Source organism: Natrix helvetica (genome assembly GCF_964273705.1).
Source record: "Natrix helvetica genome assembly, chromosome: 4".
NCBI lineage: Eukaryota > Metazoa > Chordata > Lepidosauria > Squamata > Natricidae > Natrix > Natrix helvetica.
This window is the reverse complement of record NC_138550.1, coordinates 31,762,467-31,786,043: the sequence shown is the minus strand read 5'-3', so window position 1 is coordinate 31,786,043 and position 23,577 is coordinate 31,762,467. Positions and strand designations below refer to the sequence as shown.

Here is a 23,577-nt window from a genome sequence, read left to right as displayed (position 1 = left end):
TGCTTGTGTAAGGCGACATTAGAAAGATGGAAAGGGGAGAAAATAAAGGATCAGAACTGACATAGTAATTGGCACCAGATATAATAGTTGGATCCATACAGTTTGCGACTCATCGCCTTATGTGATTCCTATTTAACAGATTAACAGAGTTGGGACTTTATAGTTATCTAGTCCAACCCCCCCCCCCCCCCCGCTCAAGCAGGAGACCCTACAACTAGTGTAATTGGCGTATGGCTTATGGGGTCGCGCTAACCGAGACGATCGTGTTAATTTAATAGCCGCGGTCCAGTTCCTTATTCTTCATACGAGAACACCGCCGGCATAAATTCCAATATAGGGAGAAGCAGCAAGCGTGGACGGTGCTATTGCATTCCAATCTTGCTCTCTACCTTCTCTTCGGCATCGGGCTAGCCGTAGTTGGAACAGATTAATGGACGGCGCCCTTTGGTGCGATCCAGCAGAGGTCTCTGCTCAGGCTTTCCCAGCAAGCTTCAAGGCAGGAGGGAGCCTTAGGGCGAGCGCGGCACCTGCAGGTATTCGCCGCGGAGTGCACCTACAGGGAATGGGAAAGTGCCTCAGCAACAGGTGCCAGAGAAGCCCGAACGGAGGAAGTGGGTGCTTGCTTGCGCTGGGCCGCTCCTCCCCCGGGAGAAAGGTTGGAGGCTCCCTTCCTCGGCTGCGGAAAAACAGAAGAAAATTCGTGGAATTAGGAGTTAGGGAAGGGAGAGCTGAGGTTTACCTAGAGGCCCCGGCCAGTGGGAGGAGACGCCATGGCCTGGATCTGGCATTGGCAATTTCAAGCGCTTTTTATCGGCCTCACCTCGACAGGTGAGTCGACAAGAGGGGAGAGAAGCTGGTAGCTAAACGGAACGGAGTAACCTCGATCTTTTCTCTTGTTTTTAGCTAGTAAATTGAACCCCCTGCTCTAGTGCCTCCTTACCTGGTTCTTCCCCGCTTGCCTTTTTTAAAAAACCAATTTCCTCATCAGACAGCCTGGGGGCTGAGCCATTGATGAACCGTATTCAGCTGTTTCTCAACTGTTTTAAATTGTTTAAACTTTACTTGAAAGAAGGAAATGTTTGCTGATGTAAAATCGCAGTTTGGGGTCTGGAAGAGGTTTGACTAGGAACTAGAGATCTGGTTCATGTCATCTACCTCTATTTCAGTTGTAAACTTGCCTGTATGTAGAGATTTTGTATATAGCACATACATAGGTGTAGGAAGTTTTGTGAAAATTGTTAGAAATTCATATATAGTAATTTTTATTTAGATGAAAATTGTGACCTGAATGCATAACTTTGGATTCACAGAAATACAGTATGTGTGCAGTTTATTTTGTTTTAACCATTATTGCTCCTGGGTGAAACTTTTCACTGGAGGACAATACAGTAATTTGTTTAAAGTCTGGGCTTCCCCCAATAGTGAAATAACTAAAGTCACATACCCTCCTAATGTACATGCATCACTTTTATATGTCCTGTTTCTCACAAATTCTTGCTTAAACGTCATATTTGCAAACACAGCATGCAAAGGAGTTTGTATAAAAACATAGTTTAAAAGTTTGGTGGTGGCTAATGGGATGAGAATATGTTTCAAGATATTGTGCGTTGCCAAGTGGTAGGAAAACAAAATATGTCAGTTCCAAAGATTATGTCCTTTCTTCCATACTGAGAGAAATATCAAGAGAATGGAAGAGATTTGAAAAATGACTTCTTTCTGACCATTATCATGTTAGAGCACTGACTGCAGAGGACTAACAACTACAATTTTTTTCAGAGTTCCTACAGAGATCTTTTGAGGTGTCATTTCCTCAATAGTGTCTTATAATATCATCAAGCCCAAGCTGTTGTGATATAAAATCTATGTTTGTTGATAATTTGTTACCATAGCAATGGTTAAATGATACAGAAAGTTCTATAAATCACTAAATAAAATTAGGCTATGGATGGACTTCCATCTCAGCCTAAAGAGAGTGTCACTATATTCTATTCTTTCAAAGATATTCTTTATGGAATTGACTTCTTGGATCATATATGGAGGCCCGAGGTCCTTCAGATGTTATACAATTATGCCTTACAATACGTTAATAAGGATACAGTGTTATGCAGAGGTGTACTTATAACAATTTTATAGACAAATGATACTATTTACAGTCGCGCGGGGGGCGCGAAATGTTTTCTTCTTCCTAGGGGGGGCATGACAGAAAATAATTGAGAAGCACTGCAATAGCTGTAGTTTCAATAGAGAAGAATGCAGGTAGATGAACAGTGTCTAGAAAGGAGACATGTTCTATTTTGGTACTGTTTTTCAAATCATGTTCCAGTCTACAATAATAATATACAGAGCTCTCTTCATAATGAGTTTTTTTTTAGCCCCACCTTGAAAAATATTTTCCCCAATTTATGAAAACTTCCCTCGAGGTATAATACATTTGCTCTCCAAATGTAATAGATTCAATAATATGTAAAGACTAGGCTACTGAGGCATGTAGATGTTCCAGTTCAACAGCTGTAATAGCCACTCCAATGGAAAAGGACAGTGTAGCCCACAGACTCGATGGGATAGAGGAAACATTCTACATAACAGAGAAATTACTTTAATAACTCTTATATAGAATTACTTTTAAGTTCTGTTTGGAATTCAAAGGAACAAAACTGCTGAAATAAAATGAAATGCTCTTTCTACTCTCTCTAGTCAGTACTATTTGAGTTATTCCACTTAAGGCAGCATATATTTATATTATGTTATCACAAGTACTGTGATAGCTTTCATACTGGCATATTTATTTTATGTTATCTCGTATACCTATGTGATAGAGAGTTCAACTGGATTATAGCTAAGATAATAGCAGTGGTGAAATTCATTTTTTTTTACTACTGGTTCTGTGGGCGTGACTTGGTGGGCATGGCAGGGGAAGGATACTGCAAAACCTCCATCCCTTCCCTGCTCCTGGGGGAAGGATATTGCAAAATCTCCATTCCTACCCCACTCTGGGACCAGCCAGAGATGGTATTTGCTGGTTCTCAGAAATACTAAAAATTTCTGCTACCGGTTCTCCAGAACCTATCAGAACCTGCTGAATTTCACCCCTGGATAATTGGTATATTTAATATAACACTATAAGTATTGATAATTTATTTTACTTGAAAAAATTATAAAACCACCCAATTCATACTTTATGACTCTGGGCAGTGTGAATCAATACTTTTAAGATCTTTTAAGACATTGCAAGTTTAACACATTCCCTTTTCAGTGTGCCCCTAGAACGATAACATATTACACCTCTGTTCTTCATGCATTGGTTATGAGTTTGCTTTGGGATCCAATTCAAGGTGCTAATTTTGACCTTTAAAGGTGCTAGTTTTGACCTTTGTGGCATAGGTTATTTGAGGGACTGCCTTTGCCTGATCACATTTGCCTGCCCCATCAGGTCTGGCAGAAAAGGCATGTTGCAAGTCCCATCTGCTAGCAAATCACATTTGGTGATCCTGGGAGGCAGGCTTTCTCTACTGCGGTGCCCACCTTTTGGTATCTTTCCCTCCCAAATAGCTCCTTCCCTTTCAACATTCTTCAAGTTTCAAGACCTGGCTATGTTATCAGGCTTGATAGGAACCAGGGACTCCTTTATGCATTTGCAGTGTAGCAAAAAAAAACACCCTATACTATAAGATCAAGTGGTGATTTCAAAGATGCCACAGCTATTCCATATTGCTGTTAAATTTTTTTGTAGGAAATATTGTAGGAGATGAGCAGGCTGAGCCTGGGGGTGGGGTCAAATTCATTATCAGTCTGGAATGAAAGAGATCTATGTCCGACCCAGCTTGAAGCCCTTTGTCTCTTATATAGCACCAATTTGCCTTCACCATTAATAGATCAGATTCTTGTGTATAGGTAGAGGGAAATAAATTTGTTGTACTTTTGAACCCTATGCTGGTTCCTGATTTCTTGAACCTGACAAATATTTGGAGACAAAACACTTGAAGCTTCTTTTTTTGCAGAGACTAAAACTGACTTCACTTCCACTTTCTCTTCTTCACATCTCTTTCCTAGTCTGCAACTATAATATTCAATTAATATCCCAGAGTATAATGTGATGTTTGTGTTTGCACCTGTATAGGTTGTTTCTCTGTTCTCGTGACAGTGCCAGATACTGAGAGATATACAACTTTATTTGCGTCTGTGATCCTCCGATGTGACTATAGTACTTCAGCACCACTGCAGGATGTAGTTGTTACTTGGCGCTATAAATCTTTTTGCAAGGATCCCATTCTTGATTACTATACTATTGGTGAGTACGTACTTCTGCTATGGATCAGTCAAGGATTACTATCTAGTATGACATAAGGAAGGAAATGTCAGGGTTCCAAATAACACCCCCAACTAAAGAAGCAAAGAATAAGATGGCTTCCAGGACTGACAGGAAATAGATTTTATTTTCCATGCATAAAATCTCCAAATAGTTCCCCTGGAATATACCATGGCTGATGCATCAACAAACTGCTCAAAGAAAAAGATCTGAGCTCAAAAATGAGGATGACATTAAAAAGAAATGACAGAATTTGAAATGCCTATGTAGAATCAACCATTTACTAGGCTGGTTAGTTGGATATGATATGATGAAATATACATGACAAATTAGATGCAACATTTCAAAGAAATAGCCCCAATTCGGCGATGGGAAGAATGGTAGAACACATCTATAAAATGTACTCCAAGCTATTGTTTGAGAGAGAACTGGTATAAAATTTTTACAAGTCATATTCAACTTTGTCAATAATTGACAAAATAGAGAACGTAGCAATAAATGTTGAAAATGCTATGAAACAGAAGAAACAGTCTACTGTATGTGGTGGATATGTAGAAAATTCCCTAAGTACAGGTAGTCCTCAACTTACAAAGTTCATTTAGTGACCGTTCAAAGTTACAACGGCACTGAAAAAGGTGATTTGTGACTGTTTTTCACAGTTACGACCTTTGCAGCATCCCCATGATCATGGGATCAAAATTCAGTTGCTTAGCAACTGGTTCATTTTTATAACCATTGCTGTATCCCAAGGTCATGTGATCAACTTTTGCTATCGTCTGACAAGCAAAATCAACGGGGAAGCCAAATTCACTTAATTGTATTATTAACAACTGCAGTGATTTACAGAACAACTGTGGCAAGAAAGGCTGTAAAATGGGACAAAACTCAGTTAACAAATGTCTCACTTAACAGAAATTTTGGCCTCAATTGTCGTAAGTCGAGGACTACCTGTATTGAAAAAAAAAATCTCTTATTCAGAGAATTTTAGGGATCAAAATGAAATTACATTTTTATTAAGTTTAATCACAGAAAACCATAAAAAAACATCTAATTTTTTAAGATACATTGCGTACAGCAATTGGGAACTTAATTTTGGGGAATATGCAACAATGATGAAATTAACATTAAATATACATAACAAAAGTTTAACTAAATTTAAGCAAGAATAAATATATTATGCTGCATGGTAAATACATTTAGAGTATGGTTTCTAATATCAATAGTTGTTGTAAATCAGCTGAAATAAAAAGGGGAAGATCAGAATTAACTATTTACCTATATTACTGTAAGGGTGGTTTATTCTCTTTTTTAACATTTACCGGTATATACAACACAGTGGAAATTTTGGTATTAAGCTCAAAAATGTATACCAGTTTTTATATCATAAAAACAATATAATGCATCCCGCTTGTATCTTTTATTAATTGAGCAGCTGTATAGCTTCAGTAATTATCTCTTTAGATGATTTTTTAAAAATGCTTTATTTTAAATAAAATAATGTATTTTTCGGAATATAAGATGCACCGGTGTATATGACACACCAAGATTTCGAAGAGGTAAGTAAGTTTGTCCTCCCCGACCCAAAGGAGCACTCTGGAGGCTTCAGCAGGGCTGGGGGAAGGCAAAAACACCCCATTTTTGCAGAAAATGGGGACATTTTTGCCTTCCCCCAACCCTGCTGAAGCCTGCAGAGTGCTTCTGGGGGCTGAGGGAAGACAAAAACATCTCAGTTTTTGCGAAAAACTGACTGTTTGTTGCTCATTTTTGCCCCACTCCCCAGGCGCACTCTGCAAGCCCCCCCCCCAAGGCTATTCATGCCTTTTTTAAAAGAAATGGCCCATTTTCATGAAAAACGGGCTGTTTTTGGGAGGTTTTCAGAGTGCAAAAACTTTTTTTTCCCTTTGGAAAGCTCTTTAACTGATTGACAGTAATTATATTGATCAAGTGCTGGGACAGCAGAAACAAAGTCTTAGGTGCTGCAGATTGTCAGCGACTTCCTTCTCCAGCACATAGATAAATACACCTGGAAACATCTACCTACCTACCTACTCTCTGTCTCTCTCTCCCTACCTACTTACTGTATTTCTCTCTCTTTCTCTCTATCCCTCTACCTAACTACTCTCTCTCTCCCCCTACCTATCTACTGTATTTCTCTCTCGATCTCTTCCTATTTCTCTCTTTCCCTCTGCCTACCTACTTTTTTAAAAAAATTGCCTCTTCAAAACGTTGGTGCGTCTTATACTCTAAAAATACGGTAGTTTGTCGTCTTTCTATAATCTGTTGTAAATATTAGAACTTGCTGCAATCAAACCTAAAAATCAAAACTGAAGAACCCCTAAAGAACACGAACTTCTTCAAAAAGTTTTGTTACTTAATATAATCCTATTTTTTTCTACTGCTTCCACTATTAAAGGAAATTATACAAAAGTGCAAGGAGAGTGGGGACATTGGTTCTCAAATAGTATAAACAATTTGACATTTTATTTATAGCCTATCAGACAAGCCTAGATCTTGGCCAGGATCCTTCCAATGACTGCAATGACAACCAACGGGAAGTGCGCATTGTTGCTCAGAAAAGAGGTCAGAATGAACCAGTGTTGGGTGTTGATTACAGGCAGCGAAAGATCACAATTCAGAATAGTAAGTGATCTTTGGATATGTTAATAGCTTCAAAAATCCCTTTCAATATAGTCTAATAAGTTATGTATTATTATGTAGTGCAATATGCACTCCTTCTTTCTAATGCTTTATGCAATCCTCATTTAATTCTGTCATCATACTATGATATATACAAGTGTTGACAAACCTTTTCGGCACCAAGTGCTAAAATGGGAATGTGTGTATGCACATGCGTCAGAAACCAGAAGAGCAGCCGCTCAGTGCGCAAGCGCACATCGGAAACATTGTCTTCCAGTTTCTGGCACGCATGAGCACACGAAGCCCAGCTGGCTGGTGCGCATGCACGTGCCAGAAACCAGAAGATCACCTTCTCGGCATGTGTATGCGCACCGAGCAGCTGCTCTTCCGGTTTTCTGGTGCTCCTGTGCGTGTGAAGACCAGCTGGCCATCACACCAAAACCAGGAACAGCAACTGGCAACAGCTCGCGTGCCCAGAGAGATGGCTCTATGTGCCATTTCTGACATGCGTGCCATAGGTTTGCCATCATATTTATAGTAGCAACATTTGAATTTCTAATTTGAAGGGCATCAGATTAAAATAAGATGTTTAAATAATTGTTACCAGTAAGAATTTACCAGATCAGTATTTATGCAGCTTAGAATTCTTCAGCACTATTTTATGTCCATTGTACAATCAATTTTCCTTGGGGTTCTTTTCTTTGCATTAATGCAATTTAGCAGAGTGTAATATAAGCCTCCAATTACACTGGTGCCTGGGCACTGCTCAGGATTACAGTTGTTGACTTTTTATAGTTGAAAATAATTATTTTGTTATTCAGAAATTTAGGTCATTATCTGAAACCAACATTGATGGGGCTTCATTATGTTGTTTTCCATTTTATAGGAGCAGATCTTGTAATTAACGAGGTGATGTGGTGGGACAATGGAGTCTATTATTGTACCGTTGAAGCTCCAGGAGACACAACTGGTGATCCAGACAAAGAAGTCAAGCTCATTGTTTTGAGTATGTAGCATCATTTTGGGTCAAATTTTAGGACTATTTTCTATTTTTCGGTGCCAACCATGGTGTTTTTAAGTAAATAATGAAAATAATACAAGAATTGTACGTGATCCTCAAGATGAATGCTATTAAGTTCAGTTAGAAATACCTGATGAATACAGCTGGATTGCAACATTTGATTAACTGTGGATGTGTGGATTAACTATGGATATGTTTTTTTTAAAATCACATCTCATCCCTATGGGTGGTATGTGTCTTATCGTTGTTAGGTTTTCTACAAGAGGTTCTTAGTTTGAGGGTTCTTAGTTGTTCTTAATACTGTACTCTTCTGGACAAAAAGCTCTGGTGTTGTTTCTGGGATCTGTTCAAGCCATTCGCCCCGTCTAGGAGCACAGTTCCAAGTGTTCCTTGCACCAGTGGTGGGTTGCAGGCAGTATGTCCTGGTACGGGCGTACCCGAGCCTGCCCGGAGCACCGGATACCGTTCCGGTACGGTGTTCCGGAGGGCCCGCCTGCCCGTGCTCCGTGCATGCGCATGGTGCGTACCATGCCTGCGTAACGCTCCGCCGAGCAGCTGGAGTGTCGCGGAGGCATCACTGGATGGTAAGACGCTTGATGTGCTGCACATGCATGTGGAGGACGCCATGCGCGTGTGCCATGCACGTGCATGTGGAGGACACCAGGCCCTGTTGCAACTGTACCGGTTGCAACGGGATCCGGAACCCACCATTGCCTTGCACCATTGAGATAACTTTGGCATTTACATTCCACACCCTCTCTTTGTTGCTCCTTCAGGTCTTGTAATTCTCCAGCTTCTCATATGCTTTGCTGATGTTTCTGTCACTTGGCACTGCTACATATATCATCCCTGCCCTCTTTTGGTCCTTGTCTATTATCATCATGTCTGATTAATTGGTTGGTACTAAGGTTTCTTTCTTTCTTTCTTTCTTTCTTTCTTTCTTTCTTTCTTTCTTTCTTTCTTTCTTTCTTTCTTTCTTTCTTTGTTTTATTGGATTTATATGCCACCCTTTTCCCAAAGGACTCAGGGCGGTGTACAGCATTAAAAAACACATATTACAAAAGTTAAAAGGAAATTAGAAACAATCCAAAAAACAAACCCAATTAATATAACACTAACATTTTAAAAATTAGATAAAATTAACAGACCAGGCCAGCTTACTGGAAAAGCCAACTTTTTAGGGCACGTCGGAAGGACTGGAGGTCAGGGATTATGCGAAGCTCTAGGGGCAGCTCATTCCAGAGGGAAGGCGCTCCCACAGAGAAGGCTCTCCCCCTAGGGGTGGCTAGCCGACACTGTTTAGCCGACCGCACCCTGAGGAGGCCAACTCTGTGGGATCGCACTGGACGGTGGGAGGCTACTGGTGGCAGTAGGTAGTCTCGCAGGTACCTTGGGCCTAAGCCATGGAGCGCTTTAAAGGTCATAATTAGTACCCGGAAAACAACCAGCAAGAAGTGCAGGCCGCCTAAAAGGGGTGTAACATGGGAGCACCTAGGTACCCCCATGATAACCCGCGCGGCCGCATTCTGGACCAGCTGAAGCTTCTGGGTGCTCTTCAAGTGCAGCCCCATATAGAGAGCGTTGCAGTAGTCCAGGCGAGAAAGGACGAGGGCATGAGTGACTGTGCATAGAGCATCCCGATCCAGGAAGGGGCGCAACTGACGTACCAGGCGAACCTGGTAAAAGGCCCCCCCGGTCACGGCCGTCAGGTGATCTTTGAAACTAAGCTGCCTGTCCAGGAGGACTCCCAGATTGAGGGCCCTCTCTGAGGGGGCTAAAATTTCTCCCCCTAACATCAAAGATGGTAAAAGATGCACAAATCGGGATGACGGAAACCACAGCCACTCAGTCTTGGAGGGATTGAGCTTGAGCCTGTTCCTCTCCATCCAGATCCGCACAGCCTCCAGGTATCGGGACATCACGTTGAGGGCATCGTTTATGTGGTTTGGGGTAGAGATGAAAAGTTGGGTATCATCAGCGTATTGATGATACCGTACCCCAAAACCACGGATGATCTCGCCCAGTGGTTTCATACATATGCTGAACAGGAGGCGTGAGAGAACCGACCCCTGGGGCACCCCACAAGTGACGCGCCTCGGGGTTGATCCCTGCCCTCCAGTCAACACGAACTGCGACCGATCCGACAGGTAGGAGGAGAACCACCGTAAAACGGTGCCCCCCACTCCCAACCCCCCAAGTCGTCGCAGTAGGATACCATGGTCGATGGTATCGAAAGCCGCCAAGAGGTCTAATAGGACCAGGACAGAGCAGCAGCCCCTGGCCCTGGCCCGCCAGAGATCATCGACCAATGCGACTAATGCCGTCTCTGTGCTGTACCCGGGCCTGAAACCGGACTGAAACGGATCCAGGTAGACAGCTTCATCCAGCTACTGGGGAAGCTGATGTGCTACCACACTCTCGACAACCTTTGCTACAAAGCGAAGGTTGGAGACGGGACGATAGTTCGCTAAAGAAGCTGGGTCCAGGGATGGCTTCTTGAGGAGGGGCCTCACCACCGCCTCTTCAAGGCGGTGGGAAAGAACCCCTCTCTCAATGAAGCGTTGGTAATCGCCTGGAGCCAGCTTCGTGTCACCTCCCGGGAAGCCGAAACTAACCAAGAGGGACACGGGTCCAGCATACAAGTGGCAGCACTGAGTCTCCCCATAATCCTGTCCTTGCCCTCGGGGGTCACAGGGTCAAACTCATCCCAGATTGTCTCCACAAGATTCATCCCCGTCGACTCGCCTGAATCTACCCAGTCAGAGTCCAAGCCTGTCCGGATCTGAGCGATTTTATTCTGCAGATACTGAACAAATTCTTCAGCCCTACCCTGCAAGGGGTCTTTCCCAGTTCCTTGGTTAAGTAAGGAACGGGTCACCCTAAACAGGGCAGCTGGGCAGTTATCTGTGGACGCGATAAGAGCGGAAAAATGTTGCCGTTTTGCCGCTTTTATCGCTACTAAGTAGGATTTAATATGAATTCTTACTAGTGTTCGATCAGATTCGGACCCGCTGGCCCTCCAACCACTCTCTAGGCTTCTAGGTTGGTACTGGCCAATACTCCATGGATCCTGTGGATCAATACTCCACAGGATTTTAACCTTTCTGTGGAATCTCACATCTGGAGTTGGGATATTCTAACCCATAAATGTGCAGATGTTCCTACATACAATGCCAACTACTTGATTGTGCCATTCAGTGTATGCTGTTCCTGCCTGCATCTTACACCCTGGCACTGTGTGTTGGACTGTCTCTGAGTCTGTTTCTGCATCTTAGGTCCTATCTAGTTTGAAAGCCCCCAGCTTCTACAGAATCTGAGGCTTAGTGTCTGTTTGGAGTTGCTGTGATCAGTGCCATCTTTTAGTCCAGCCATTAGTAGGATTTCCTAATGTCAATCATCTCAGCTAGCTGTCAATGATACAGCCCATGCCATGGCACTTCCTCTGCTTGATCTTCCTCCCAGGTCTGTTACTACTTCAGGCACTTTCTCAGCAGCCTATCTTTGGGCGCTGTCTTACTGATTATTCCTGGATGTTCAGAGGTCTGTGGTTACTTTAAGTTTTTAACGTTGTCTTATTTGGCGGGGCTTAGCTCATGTGGTATTAACTGCTACTGCATTCTTTCAAGGTCATCTATATCATTCTCCATATCTTTTCAACTTTTGTTTTAGTGGATTAATGCAAATGTATATTACTGCTTGGATACTTTGGAACAATATCATCTGGCTCTTCTATGAGCATTACTTATAATAAGGCATTACAATAGAAAATATAATGACAGGGCTGAAATATCTAATTAACCCTGGAAGGAAATATTTTAAAATCATATTAGTTGCAGTAAATTATCATAATAAATAATGGTTCAGGATATTTTCATGGAACCTTAGGTGAACACCTTCAAATTTGGTTTATCAAACTACGTAGCTGATTTACAATAATACAATAATACAATAGTAGAGTTGGAAGGGACCTTGGAGGTCTAGTCCAACCCCCTGCCTAGGCAGGAAACCCTATACCGTTTCAGGCAAATGGCTATCCAACACCTTTTAAAGACTTCCAGTGTTGGGGCATTCAAATAATACTAAACTGTGCATAATTGAAGAAGAAAGGGATCGATTTCATTCTTTTCTTTACAACCACACAAAGATGTGGATGAACTGAGATTTGAATCATTCTGTCTGAATGTAAGTACTTGATATGAAAAATAACATCAGGAAAAATTGGGAACATTTTCTCTCAGACTGCGAGAGAGGTACCTAGGAATGGAAAAAGCAATGAATATCGATTAATAATTTTTTTGGGGGGGGGGGCTTTTACTTGATGCAGATTGGCTTACAGTACTCTTCATCATCCTTGGTGCGCTCCTCCTCTTCATGGTAATTGGAATATGCTGGTGTCAGTGCTGCCCACAGCATTGCTGCTGCCATGTGCGCTGTGCCTGCTGCCCAACTCGTTGCTGCTGCAATGAAAAAGGTAATCCAGAATCCTTATAAACATAACGCATAAAAGAGGCGAAATGTACGTTGCTTCCATATGCACTTCAGTGACTTCAGGAAGCTGGAACCAAAAGAAATACAACACAATCATGCCAAGAAGATACATTTTTCCAGATTTAATGTCCCTCAATGTTTCATTTGTCCAGTGGTTTTCTATTTTAAAAAATATTTGGAACACACTTATGTGTTTTTAAAAAGTATCCCATATAAAAATACCAGTAACGGTAAGCTTCATCTAATTAAAGCTCAGCCACTGCAGAAAAGACTTTAATTTCTGTGTCCATCAGTCTAATTCAGGCAGCTATATGAGGAGGACCTTTGCAGATTTTAAAGTATAGACAAGTAGCATGAAGGGAATGTTAGTACCTTGATCCCTATGTCTTGCAACCATGTTTTGTTTGCCATTCCCTTTTTCCACATATTTATGCCATTTGTAGCTCTACCATATTTTTCAGAGTATAAGATGCACCAAGATTTCAAAGAGGCAATTTTTTTTAAAAAAAAGTATTTGCACTCTGCAAACCTCCCAAAAGCGGCACATTTTTTTGTGAAAAAGGGCCTGTTTTTTTGTCAAAAAAGGGGCATGCATAGCATTTAGCAGGCTTGTGGTGTGCTCTGGGGGCTGGGGGAGGGGAATGAGCAAAAAAGTCCCTTTTTTTGTGAAAATTTGTATTTTTTGTCAAAAAAGGGCATGCTTAGCCTTTAGGCGGCTTATAGAGTACTCCTGAGGGCTGGGAGGGAGAAACAAGCAAAAAATGGCCCATTTTTCGCTCATTTTTTCCCTCCCCAGGAGCACTCTGGAAGCCGCCTAAAGGCCATGCACAGACATTTTTGCAAAGGGGGCTGAGTTTCAGGAGGCCAGCAATGCTGTATTCGGTGTATAAGACGCACCCAGATGGTAATCAGAGCTTTTGTCTGCTGGGAGGCAGCTTATAATGGTCTGCTTTAAAAAAAACTTGCTTGGTGGTGTTTGTAGTATTATCAGAGAAGAAATGCAGCAGGGCTTGCATATGGCGTGGACACTCTAAGGACCTCAGAAGAAATGGTTGCCAAGGCCTCAGAAATTCTGTAAGACTTCCTTCAAACCTTAAGTATATAAAAGAGCTTTTTTCCCCAGCCTTTCTACTTTGGAGGAATCCTTGAAATAATGTTCAGGCCTCCGAAAACATCCCAATAAAAATTGCAAAAAACTGCAAAACTTCACAATAGAATTCACTTGTACAGAATCCATGTTTTACACTGTTTGCAATGACAACACAGTGGAATGCCGGTGGCTGAATTACAATACATAAAAATTCTCACCACTGCGAACATTAGCATTGTGTAACAAAGTTCAAAAAATGATTTTTTTTGTGGGAGGGGTTTTCATAGTCTCTCATGGGACACACACCCCCAACATGTCATAGAACCCCAGACTGTATTTTCTGCAGTTCCTACCATATAATTGAGGCCTAATCATAATTGCTTTGTCCTTCAATTAGATGGATTCCTATGAAAAGGAATGTAATGCAAAAGTTGAAAGAGCTGTCACTTTCATATTGATAAAAGTAAACATTTGATCATGTGTCTTAAATGTATCTTAAATCTACAGGTAATCCTTGACACACCCAAGTCAGTTGAGCCCAAAATTTTCATTGCTAATGAAAGACAGTTGTGAATTTCTTCTCATTTTATGACCTTTTTTCCACAGTTGCTAAGCAAATCACTGCAGTTGTTAAGTGAATCTGGCTTCCCCCTTTAACTTTGATTATCAGAAGCCAGCTGGAAAGGTTACAAATGGTCATCATTTATAGGACAGTGCAACTGTCATAAAAACATGCCCGATGCCAAGCACCTAAATGTAGGTTTCAGAAATCCATCACAACAGTGCTGTCCAAAATGTCTGTCTGCCTTACGCAGAGTTTATTTGGCTTTTTATACAGTTTTAACAAGCAAAGCAAAAGCAGGGGTAGCCACAGCATCTTATTGGTACATTTTACTTGTCAATATCTAAGTCCATCCCAGCCAGAGTTGAATCTCCCATAACTCCCTGGTACGGCCTGTCTCTGCCAGGTGAGCTCATAGGTTACAAGGTAAAAAGCCACTGAGATCATGGCAGTTTGCTGCACACGTCTTTACGTAACCTTTCCTCTCATTCCTACACCTAAATTTTGATCGTGTGACCATGGGGATGGTACAATGGTTTTAAGTGTGAAAACTACTTATAAGTCCTTTTTTCAGTGCCATTTTAACTTCAAATAGTTATTAAACAAATGGCTAAAAGTAAAGGACTACCTGTACTTTAAAATAAGTGAGAAGGAACCTGATAACCATTACCCTTGAAGTGCAAAGATTTATTATTGTAACTGCAAAATACAAAACTATTCAATCAACTTGACAGTTCTGTGAGGAGTATTTAAATCCATAAATTAATAATCTCAATTTTATTTCTCTATTCTCTAGTCCTGGAACGGCACCACTTTGTGAAACAAGCTCAACAACTTCTTCCATGGATGACACACCACTCCCAGTCATCTTCATACCAATTAAACCCACTTTTGCAGAGAGGTAGGAGCCCCAAGGGATGCTGTCCCTTTGTTGAAGCATTTGTTTTTTCACTTAATTTAGAGTGTTTCCTCTATGACATTATAATGCTTCTTTCCCAAGAGGCACAAGAGTACAGTGATAGAAAATTTATGGGCGGTTAAGGGATGTTTTTTAATCATTTGCAGCTATTTGTCCACGGAGATCAGATAATATTAAATGTTCATTTTACTATCTGGGACAGAATAGTAACTATTACACTTGAATGTAACCAGAAAATATCCTGCCATTGGCTTTTTGCACCCCAATACTGCAGTGTTACGTACAACTTTTAGAAACTTTGATCCTTTCGAGATTTGGGCATAGACAAGCACAATGCTGAATCAATTGAGAGAAGCTACCCTTTTCAGCTTGTGTTACAAAAGTGCCTTGTGTTGCAGAGTAACTTTTTAAGTGTACTGTATTCAGAAGCAAGCCATCAAAACAGCACAAAGGTCATTTGATCATTAAGATATTCATATCTTGCTTTTCTATCCAAAGGTACTCCCTGTAGCTAGAAATTAATGTAAACATTTTATATTATGTTCTTTAGACGTATCTCTCCAAAGCAGCCAACCATTAATGCCTCCATTTGCCCAAACACCTGCTAGCAACAAGATCTTGGATCACCTTGAATCTGAGATCAGGAACCTTAATTTGTCTCAGCCTATACTACCTTCACATCACGTTGGAAGCAGTCAGCATCCTAGCATTCTCTCTTCTCTGGGCTCAGAGATTGTGGAACGCAGAGTAATCCAGTTGCCTCCTATCATTGAGCGTATCCCATCCTCTCAGAGATCTAGCAGTTCATCACGACCAGGGAGATCTACACATATTCCAAGACCTCGGAGCAGCACAAATGTAAACCAGAGGGAGGAGAGGAGATGGAGGCATCGTTCATCTTTGGATGATGATTCTTCTTTCAGCTATGATCAGGAACTATGGGATAGGCATAGAAACAGAACTGAATCACAAAGATATAGCAGCCATCATGGTAGAAACCGGAATTCTGCAACAGATGTAGTACCCACCTCACGAAGCAGAAATAGTTTTGATTCCCATCTTGAGACAAGAAGAGGGTATTCTGGACAGCAACACTCCGAGAGAAAAAACCAACATTCACGACAACGAACATATCAACGTGACAATAACTCTGCTCATCAGGATCAACGACGGCATCGCAGCTATTCTCCACCATCCTCCGGGGAGTCATGGAGTTCCTCTGGAGAACAGGACTATTCCCGGAAAAACAGTAGGCCTCAATATCAGCATCGTTCCCCAGACTGGCAGTACGACAAACCACCTAGTTATTGTTCTGTTGAAGTTACCCCAACCAAGAACAAGAAACTCAAAAAGTCAACAGAACCATCGGTAAATTGTGATATCATGGCTTTTATGATTACTTGAATTATTCTATCCTGAAACATACATGCTTGTCTGTAACAGAGACAGGAAATAGGGAATGGGATACAGATGGAGGGTGTTGCTTCATAGGGGAGATGTGGCGTCAAGAGGGCACAACATAGAAGGGCCAACAAGATGTTGTTATTTGATAGAAGGGATCCAGGGCATGTCCCCTCTACTAGATCTGGTGGGGCAAACAGAAGCAGTGAAAGAAAGATGGAGCCTCAAATAGCCTGGCCCTATGCCACGTAGGGCTTTATAAGTAATAATCAGCACCTTCACAAGAACTGGCAATGCCTGCCATATTGTAAAGCTCTATAATGTGCTCCACCCAAATCAAAGAGAAGCTCTTCAGTGCTGTCAGCTTCTTTACACGCTCAAAATTCAGTAACTATTAAGTAGCATCCTTCGCTCCAATATGCTAAGGATTGGATGGCTTCAAATAACGCAAGTATAAAATGTACCATATTTTTCGGCATATAAGACGCACCTTTTTCCCTCAAAAAAGAGGGTTAAAATCTGGATGTGACTTATACACTGAATACAGCATTTTTGGCCTCCCGAAACCCGCCTCCCCTTTGCAAAATGGCTCTACATAGCCTTTAGGAGGCTTCCAGAGTGCTCCTAGGGGCTGGGGAGGGCAAAAAACAGGCTGTGTTTTTGCTTGTTTTTGGCCCCCAGCCCCCAGGAGCACTCTATAAGCCTCCTAAAGGCTATGCATGCCCTTTTTTTGACAACAGACCTGTTTTCGCAAAAAACGGGCCGTTTTTTGCTCATCTCCCCTCCCCCCCGAACACTCTACAAGCCTCCTAAAGGCTATTCATGCCCTTTTTTTGGCAAAAAATGGGTTTTTAGGAGGTTTGCAGAGTACAAAAACTTTTTTTTTATTTGCCTCTTCAAAATCTTGGTGTGTCTTATGCTCCTAAAATGATGAAGTGCATTATAAATGGCTGCTGACCTGTCATCTTTCCTGGCCTCTTACTAATAGCAGGGTTTTTTTTTCTCTTCTAGGAAAAAGGCAGTTCTCGCAGTGGGATAAGTGTCGTCATTTAGCCTCTTCACTCTGCTACTGTATAAAATGAGATTTTGGTGGCTGCTTGAACAGCAGATTTTCATTCTGGCTTTTAATATTCACAACAGACAGTAACAGGTTTATTTCTCCATCACCATCAGACTGCACTTTCTTGTATTAAAAGTTTTTAATCGTTTTTATACTTACACTTAGTAATGCAGTAAGATTTTTTTTATTTTACAAAACAAATACTGAAACATTACGTAAATGATTTCCTTGTCTGGACCTTGAGGTCTTACCTGGATCTTAATACTTTTATTAAGAATACAAACCAGCAACTGTTCATTAATAGGTGGGGTAGTTTCTGTTGCTCCAAAAGATAACACTTTTAATCTTGGGTAATGAACTACAGAATTCAGTCTTGCTTTATTACACATATTGTGTAATAGGATGTTTTTTTTTTAAATTCAGTCAGGAAGTTTTCTAGAAAATTTTGAGTCAGAAAACTTTCAGATACTAGTGCATATATTTAGTATCCATAGTTTGCACAAGTCTTTGTGTTACATTATTTGATGTCAACAAAAATGTAGCCTAATTTGTGACGTTTGAACATTCAAAGAAACTAACAAGTTGATAAATGAATTTTGCTGTAATGTTGGGCAGTAGGCAATAAAAATAACACACCAGTGTACCTCCAGAACATCAAGGAAAGCGGTTAGAAGGACGTTTCTAATGAGCCTTAAAGCATGTCCAGTCACATTTAGACTGAATCATTCTGAGGCAGCTATTCAGAACTGCTCAAACAACTTTTGTCATTAGGAAATAAGGTATAAAGTAAAATACTGCTGTGTGTAATTGTTGGAGTGATGCTGTTCATCTTTATTATTAATGATTTACATGAGAAGTGAATGATTATCAGATTTGCAAATGATACAAAACTAAAGGCTTAAAGAGAAAACTCAAAATGATTTGTACAGGTAAATGTAAAGCTAGAAAGCAGGTAGATAGAAACAGAATGAAACTAAATGATGGTAAATGCAAAGGTACTCATGAAAGAAATCAAATGCACAAGTTTATGGTGCTACTGAGCTTGATTGTAATACTTGTGCAAAAGATCAAGGAATAGTCATTGATCAAAATCTAATTGTGAGTCAGCAATATGATTAGGTTGCAAAATAAGCAATTTGATGTCAAATTTCATTAAGTATAGTTTCCAAATTAGGTAATGTTATCTTGTACTGCCCAGACTCCATCTTGATTACTATGTTCAGTTTGGGCACTATGCTTTACAAAAAATTCAGAGAACCAGAGAATGGCAATGAGGATGATAAGTTGTCTAGATCTAAGGCTTTACAAAGGGGATGAGGAGCCTATTGCACCTGGACAGAATACGTAAATGTGATTAATAATCTGCCTTCAGGACCATTGTATCCATCATGGTATCTCTGATATGTCTACCTTTTCTAGATTGAGCAGGAAAGTCAACAAAAGATTTGTATGTAAGTATACTTGAATGGTAGTAGAATTGTTTATGAAATCAGGGGTCTTGATAAAGGAAGATTTCTGGTTGTGTGGAAGCCTCTAATCACAGTAAAGTTTATGATAGGAAGATCAAATATGGGTGAATTAGAAAACATATGAGGCCCCATTCTTCTTCCCTTAATTTAACTTAATTATAGATATAACATCACCGTGTATGGATTATGAACAGATGTACAGTATTGTAACATTGTGCACTGTGGAAACTGGCTTTTATCATTTGTCAATTTAAACACAGCCATATTTGAAAGGATTAAATAAACCATTTGAAATATGGTGTCAGAAAAGCTTGTATTAGTTGGGCCAGGTACTGTTTTGCAGGTGGATTTTTAATGCACTTTTTAATGGATGGGTTAGAGGATACAACGATGTTTGTTCATTATATGCCCACTAAAAGGGAACTTACACCTTACTTTTATCTCCCTCACTCTCACTCCTGAAGCTGATTCTGGTCCTATTGTGGCATGGTCTTGGTGAATGCACTGGGAGTATGTGTCAGCCAGGAAGAGAAGTTAGACTGATGTGTGACAATGTTCAAGACGGTGCTATCATGCCATGGGGAGATTTTCATCAATATTCTTGTTGGGTCTTGCTGGTCCCTTGGTCAGTCCCAGAGTGGAGCAGGGAGATGATCCAGTATAGATTGTCAAGAAGTGTCAATTGTATTGGAACTGGAGTTTCCCTTTCCTTTCAATTTTGGTGAGCATAGTGAACCTACCAGAAGAAATTGATGGACATAAGTTACTAGGATTATTTTTTTTTACCTAGTTGGAAGTTTCTACAAATGGTAACCTAAAGCACTAGTAGAACATACTTGTGTAGCGGGAGCTATTGGGGTTAAGGGTCTATTTCTAATCAACTTGAAGCTATCCTGGTCTCCCCATATTTGAACCAGGTTGCTTTTACAGCTATATGTGATTTGTCAGCTACTTTCAATATTGTATCTCCATCTTTCGATATCTATGGAGTCCCTCAGTATGATCTGTGTTTTTATGAAAAGAGCAGGGAGTAAAAAGAAAATGGATAAGGAATGGGAATGGATGGGTGGTGATTAGGATTGAATGGGTGTGGACACTGCTGAGTGTCTGAGTACGAGAACAGAGTACAATAATTATTGTGGTTATTAAGAGTTGGGGATGTTTGTATGTGCTTTATGATCTTAGAGGAGGTGATGAGATTGGGACAGGACACTCTGTGGTTCCATTAAGCTCATAACAGGGCAGGAAGCAGAGGACTGGCTGGAGATGGTGGGCTCAGTGGTTAAGATCTTCCTATCTTCCAGTCCTCAGTATTCATCCCCAAGACATGTAACAAACTGTAGGTGTAATCTTGAGGAGCAGGTGAAGATCCGCAAACAAGACAAGTCAGTTAAAGTTATTTGAGTCCAAAGCAGAAACATAACTTGAGAAAGCATTGAAGATAAATAGAGGCATTTTCAGATTTTCAAGTTTCTGTTACTATAACCATATAATAGGTATTCATGATTAGTTTCCTAGTTCCTGGAGCCACAAAGGATCTAATGACCTGTTCTGCCTTGAAGGACTGAGAAAATAAGGTGATCAGATCCTTGATTTCCCTGGCATCCAGCTGTTACTGTTGAACACCAGGGTGCTACATAATAAGACTTGATTATTTGATTGTGGATGAGGCTTGCACACACCTTCAACAATAGGCTATTGCTCTGGTCATCTGCACCATTCTAGGACTTTGCAAGGTTATGTTGCTGCATAAAGATGTGTTCAAAACTCAGTTTTTTATACTCAGTGTATTAATATTCAGTTTACACAAAGTCCTCATAGTCTATAAAATAATATATAACCTTTGCCTTCAAGATGTTATTGCAATAGTTGGGACTTGGGAGGAAGTACTGTTTCAGTGTGGTTGCTCCTTTTATAGTCACTGCCTTTATTTTTCCTACTACACACACCTCTTACTAGTTTATGCTTTTGTAAGTTCAAAAGACTGGGTGGGGTTAAGCTATTGCTGTATGTCCTTGAAAGCACCAGGGTTTGGCTCAATTAGCCAGGCAGCTGGAACACTGGTTTGAATGCCTGGGAGTGCAGATCTGAGGAAATGAATGAATGAATGAATGAATGCCTAGGGGAAGGGGGGGATGGCTTGTTTGCATGATAGCAGCTGGTTTTCAAACAAGCAGATAGCAACCCCAGTTCATTCCCTCACATGGTCTGAAGTTACCTCACTGGCTTTCATGACTAAGGGAAAGCTAGAATCCACAGTCTCCTGGTTTCTAGCCAAGCACCTTAACCACCACAGCAAACTGTGTTTCTATCAGTGGTGGGTTCTGGATCCCGTTCCAACCGGTACGGTTGGAACGGGCCTGGTGTTGTCCACATTGATGTGCACAGCGCGTGCATGTGTCTTGCCATCCATGGATGCCTCCACGACGCTCCAGCTGCTTGGCGGAGCATCGCGCAGGTGCTGTAGGCACTGTGTGCGGAAGCACCAAAGACTTTAAAGACAGGTAAAGAGCGCGGGTGGGCAGGTGGGCCCTCCGGAGCACTGTACTGGAGCGGTACCTGGTGCTCCGAGCAGGCTCTGGCACGCCCACCACTGGTTTCTATGTATGTAGTAGGCCCTTAAAATAGTCACATGCTTTGTTACTTCATGGTTGAATTGTTATACTGCATTCTACATGGGACTGCAACTGGTGCAGAATGCAGTAGCCTAGGAAGTTAGTCATACCACTGCATATCAATAAAATCTCTCTGTTACTGGTAGACGTTCAGATATCACGTATAAAACCTTTCATGGCATCAGGCCTGATTGTCTGAGGACTGCCTGTTTCCTATGGTTTCTGTCTGTCAAATATGATCTAATAGAGTTAGCATGCTAATATTTTTATATCAATTAAGCAGTGCCATTTGATGAAACCCAGAACTGGGTTATCTCTATTGCAGCACCTGCCCTGTGGAATGATATCACCCATAGATCCCACCTTGCTCTTATTTAAGCAATTGAATTAAAACGGAGCTCATTTTAGCCCTAAGCAGAGGTCTAGAGCAGATGGTGGAGCCACCCAGCGCTGTAATGATACAAGGAAGTTTTTAAATCCAACAAATAAAGAATTAACTGAATACTTAACATAATTAATTTTTGATACTTTTTAATATTTTTCCACCAGTATTTTGGGAATATTTTTGCATAACAAAACATTACTATGTAATTTAAGTCATTTGTTCAGAACTTTGGTACAAAATAAAAATAAAAATCTGGAAAAGTGTCGTTTTCTTTTCTCCCCTTAAAATATATTATGTCTGCAAATAGGGTTTTCTTTAGACTGTTGATGCTTCTCTTTTGTCTGTGGTGAGAACTATTTTGGCCACATGAAGACAAGGATTTGGAGAGCTGAAATGATGAGTTTCTGGTATAGAAATAGCCTCTCTCTGCAACATCTGACATGGTTAGTCATAAGTCGATTGTCATAAGTGCCATAGAAGAACTAGTTCATTCGCCTGGAGGCTGCTAGCATTGAAGTTGTTTGTATACATTGCTCTAAAAGTCTCTAGTCACTAAAATAGTTCCTGCAAGGTTACGGTGCATCAGTGATGAGAGGAGAACAGGCAAGTGAGGAAAAGCAAACCTTATCGCAGCACTTAAATGGTTAGGAGTGTGACTGACCCTTCCATTCCCAAACAGAGAAGTGTAACTTGAGCTCAACACCTGTGGTGAATTCAGTGAATGCTACACTGCATTTGTAGATCATCAGTCACCCGGGCCTCATCAGTGGTCCTGGGAAGAATACAATAGCTGTGGCTCTATTTCTGGCAATTATCTCCTGCTGGATGTGATGAGGAAGGAGCTGCTATTCTGGACGATGAATGTGCCAACGCTCTTTTTTTCCATTAGCCCATTTTTTGAGTTTCCTTTTGCTTCATGTGTTATAAGCACTGAAATAGGTACGGAGCAATGTTATAGCCTTTTAGCTTACCAGTTAAGAGACACATGCCCCATGAATATGCTGTGTTGTGCGATGCAAAAGATGACATGGGGGCAGGGGGGGCGGGCTGTAAATTATTAAGTCACAAAAGTGAAACTGGCCCAGCTTGTTCATATGTTCCTATTGATCCTATAAATCAGTGGCCCCCAAATTTGCCTTTTAGGCAACGGAGCAGTTCCATGGAGAGAGGTTTTTCCACAGATCAGAGTGGGCGTGGTTTCACATGCTGCCTGCATCCCACGGATGGAGTTTCACTTGTTTGGGCAGCCCGGTTTCTGACATGCTGCAAACCGGTGCCGGTCCATAGATCGGGGGTTGTGGACCCCTGTTATAAATAGAACATTCTTATTTAAAGATGGATCAATTCAGAGTCAACAATGTACAGCACCAAACCTTCACATTAAGATTTTTCATGAGTGCATTGAATCCTGAATATAATATAATTTGAGTAATGTACAATTCTTGTGCTGGGAAACAATTCTACAGAGAATCTGTGAATAATTAATTATCTCTACTGCAAAACAACTAGGAAATAGTCTAATACAAGTCCTTATCTCCGTATAAAACAAATACTACAAATGAACTATACACTCAAAGTTAATATGTACTGAATTTCTTTGGCATATACATAATCTAATAATTGA

At 40.9% G+C, this 23,577-nt stretch overlaps 1 protein-coding gene across 1 annotated transcript; it reads left to right on the top strand.

Annotated features, from left to right (window-relative positions):
* The first annotated feature begins 238 nt into the window (after positions 1–238).
* On the top strand, positions 239–23,191 carry ILDR1 (immunoglobulin like domain containing receptor 1). Its single transcript, XM_081952710.1, has 8 exons — positions 239–828; positions 4,118–4,288; positions 6,797–6,946; positions 7,830–7,949; positions 12,289–12,435; positions 14,901–15,005; positions 15,574–16,391; positions 17,436–23,191. Exons 1-8 carry the CDS (start codon positions 771–773, stop codon positions 17,475–17,477), a joined length of 1,611 nt encoding a protein of 536 aa, XP_081808836.1. The 5' UTR covers positions 239–770; the 3' UTR covers positions 17,478–23,191.
* The last annotated feature ends 386 nt before the right edge of the window (positions 23,192–23,577 follow it).

Excerpts from the sequence above, each read along its gene's own strand:
- ILDR1 (XM_081952710.1), top strand. The coding sequence starts at position 771 with ATGGCCTGGATCTGGCATTGGCAATTTCAAGCGCTTTTTATCGGCCTC. Across the intron at positions 7,950-12,288 it reads AGTCAAGCTCATTGTTTTGA|ATTGGCTTACAGTACTCTTC; the intron begins GTATGTAGCATC and ends TACTTGATGCAG. Across the intron at positions 16,392-17,435 it reads AAAAGTCAACAGAACCATCG|GAAAAAGGCAGTTCTCGCAG; the intron begins GTAAATTGTGAT and ends TTTCTCTTCTAG.